Below are 3325 nucleotides of genomic sequence, written 5' to 3' on the forward strand. Positions count from 1 at the left end.
CCACCCACGGAGTCAGCTGTTCAAGCAAATGAAATAGCATAATAAAATATATCTATTAAAATATCATTCTTTATTTGAGCTGAGTAAAGAGAGGTACGTCAACAGAGAAACGACCTTTCTTCTCTTTTTTTCTTTTTTTCGTAGGTTTTTACGCACCCTATGGATACAATTTAAATCATTTAGGAGGCAGTCCAATCCGGGCGGAGAGAGATACAACATCCCGGCAGAAATACCGAGAACTTCGATTAAAAAACTCTTGCCACATTCATGTACTACTTTTATTTTCAAGCTTACCTGAAGAGATAAACGCCTGCAAGGGAGCAAACCCTGTTTTCACAAGATCCCCGTTTCTGTCCCTTGTCGTCACGGTAACAGAGGACGCTTTCCCGGCGACACAGCCGCTAAAAGCCTCTCCCCCGGCCGTCGTCTGAGCGGGAACGCTGGGGTTGTCGCAGACCAGCCCGAGCTGAGAAAGAGCCGTTCTCACGGAGACGAACTCCTTATCGTCAAAGTACGCCAAGGGGTTGGTGTCAGGCTGAAGACTCAAGCCACTGTTCACCAACTCACTCAACTGGGAAAATATAATAATGTATGTAACGCAAATCTCACCAACTCAATGCACAAGATCCTCATGTTATGCTCAAAATCCCAGTATTATTATATCGATACATAATTCGCATTTAGTAAAAACAAATAGATTCATCATAAATCACTTCCAGACAAATCTTCCTGCAGTTACGAGTGCCGCAAAACATTTTTCTGTCAAATTGAAAAGAGCTTTAATACACAAAAAGGCTTTAAAAGTAAACATTTTAGTAGACCGAGTTCATTCAGGAGGAAAAGTGCAAGCAACTTTTGTGACCCAAAAAAACTCCCATAAGTATAATACAAGAAAAATAAGCTAAGAGCACGCATAAAGCCAGCCCTACGTACTGCGTACCGCTGCTCTATAAAGCAACAAAAGCTGTTACACATGCAGTTACGAATTTGAAAAGGCAAGCGAAATGTTCGATTTTAAAATCTGAGAGGCGGTCCGGTTCATTTGCCGCGCCCTTATCAACAATTTTACAGCTAGCTTGGAGTCTTCACAGTATATTAAAAGTACTCTGCTCGAAAATAACTTGAAATGTTTGTAGAAGGGTACTAAGATGAACTGACAACAACTACAGCAACAATAACAACTACAACAATAATAACAAAAATAACAATAACAACAAATACAACAATAACAAATAGCAACAATAGTGGCAACAATAATAACATTACATGTCGGACGTTGAAGGATGATGAATTCATCTTTGACAACAACAACAACGACGACGACGACAACGACAACGCCAACAACAACAACAACAATAACAACAACAAACATAGTAGCAACAACAGCATATTTTGGTGTAGAAGGATGCTAAATTCATCTTTATAAACAACAACAATAACAACAACAACAACAACAACAACAACAACAACAACAGCAACAACAACAACAACAACAACAATTAATTACAGTTGTTTTGTTCGTTTGAGTAAAGAGAATGACATTGACACAATAACGGCCGTTAATTAGTGTAGGGGAAAAGTAAGACAGACAGACAGACAGACAGACAGACAGACAGACAGAAACATAAGAGGGAGAGGAAAAAAGTACGACGTACCAAATGGCGCCATTGAACCACCACCCACAACAACAACAAAAAACAACAACAACAACAACAGTAACAACAACAACATCAAAATATGCCAACATTATGTGCTCACTTTTCCTGCCATTTCCTTCTTGACCAGGACAACGTCCGTGTCTCGCCCGTGTTGTAGAGATTCTTCGGTAAGCTCGCACAAACTGCGCATGCGTGCTAAATGTTGCTCCAGGTTCCTCTTCTGCTCGTGCAACACTTCTGTCTTGGAGGCTGTCACCTGGGCCAATTCGTTTAACGCCACTCGCTTTCGGGCTTCCACTAGGGACGACACTTCTTCAAACAAGGCTTTGATCTAAAAATAGAAACAAACAACAACAAAAATTCAACTTGTATGTTTTCAATTTACTTCCTGGCTAGTGTATTACTTTTTTTAAAGCTCAGTTGGTATCATGCTGGACTGCGGAGCGGAAGGCCAGGGCTCGAATCAGACGAGACGTTCTTGAATTCGGGTCGTTTAATGGAGTTTTTCAAGGCTCTCAGCCCATTTGACTCGGTCCTATCGAAGACTGGTGTTAAATTCGGAGGTCCCATCTCGTAAAATAACCTAACAGTGTTGATAGGGGCGTTAAACCAAAACGCATTAAAAAAAAACTTTTTACTCTGAATTTCTTGTATTATCTTATCTATCTCGTTTAGTTCTACAGAACAGAGTGCTGGGATTATGTCTATGAATGTGACCATAACAAAGGAAGCTTGAGGTTCAAGGTTAGGACCCGTGTGAGTACCCTTTTAGTTTTAGTTTTAGTAGAGGTTTTACGGCGCTCACAACTGCATAAGGTCATGTGAGCGCCAGAAGGTTAGAGGTGTTACAAGAGAGTAACAAACATAAAAAAGAAGAAGGGGAGATAAGGACGATAGATGTTTCATTGGAAAGAAGATGCAAACCATACCAGAGCACCCGCCAACCACCCACTGAGTACCCTTTTCAGCCTTTCCTGGAACAAACATATCTCAGTCAGCTGCTTCCTCCGCGATGAAGTGTCCAAAGTTCGAAATACAACACATTTAAACTTGCGTTTCATAAGGAGTCAAACCTAAACATATACAAAAACATAATCGCTTAAAATACTAGCATCGAATAAGCAAACAAAAGTTAATACACCAAACTTCCAGCATAATTTCGAAAAAATAAACATTTGGTCTCACAAGCGCTTTGAGAAGCCGGGAGCGGAAAGACGTATCCTTCCTGCAAACTGTTGCAAACTGATTATGACACACCAAGGCGTTCTCTCTTTTATAACCAAGTGGGAGAAAAGCTCCCAATTCACAAATATGCGTAATAGTTTCTTCAACAAAACAGTGTACGTGAGCAACGTTACTCACAACACCCCTCTCGAGCCTGTATTATAATATAAGCTACTATAAATAACTTGCCAACTTTCCCCCCGATATCAATTATATTATTATTCAGATATCACAAATCGAAATAAGAGCACAGTCATGAGGCTATCGATAGGGGGGTCACACATGTTCGCAGAGTGCGCCTCCGTTTGTGTGTACCTTTGTATATGGGTGTGTACATGTGTGTCTATACGTTTGTGTGTAGCCTCTGTGTATTTGTGTTGTGTTGGGTTGTATTGTGTGTGTGTGTGTGTGTGTGTGTGTGTGTGTGTGTGTGTGTGTGTGAA

At 40.6% G+C, this 3325-nt stretch overlaps 1 protein-coding gene across 1 annotated transcript in view; it reads right to left on the reverse strand.

Moving 5' to 3' along the window:
• The window catches only part of LOC101859523 (tripartite motif-containing protein 2), a gene marked incomplete in the record, with an annotated part of 56462 nt that overhangs the window by 9313 nt on the left and 43824 nt on the right, over positions 1 to 3325 (reverse strand). The window contains 2 exon segments of the mRNA XM_013089355.2: positions 295 to 571; positions 1759 to 1989. Coding sequence (XP_012944809.1) covers positions 295 to 571; positions 1759 to 1989 — 508 coding nt within the window.

This window comes from Aplysia californica, unplaced genomic scaffold (genome assembly GCF_000002075.1).
Source record: "Aplysia californica isolate F4 #8 unplaced genomic scaffold, AplCal3.0 scaffold00934, whole genome shotgun sequence".
NCBI lineage: Eukaryota > Metazoa > Mollusca > Gastropoda > Aplysiida > Aplysiidae > Aplysia > Aplysia californica.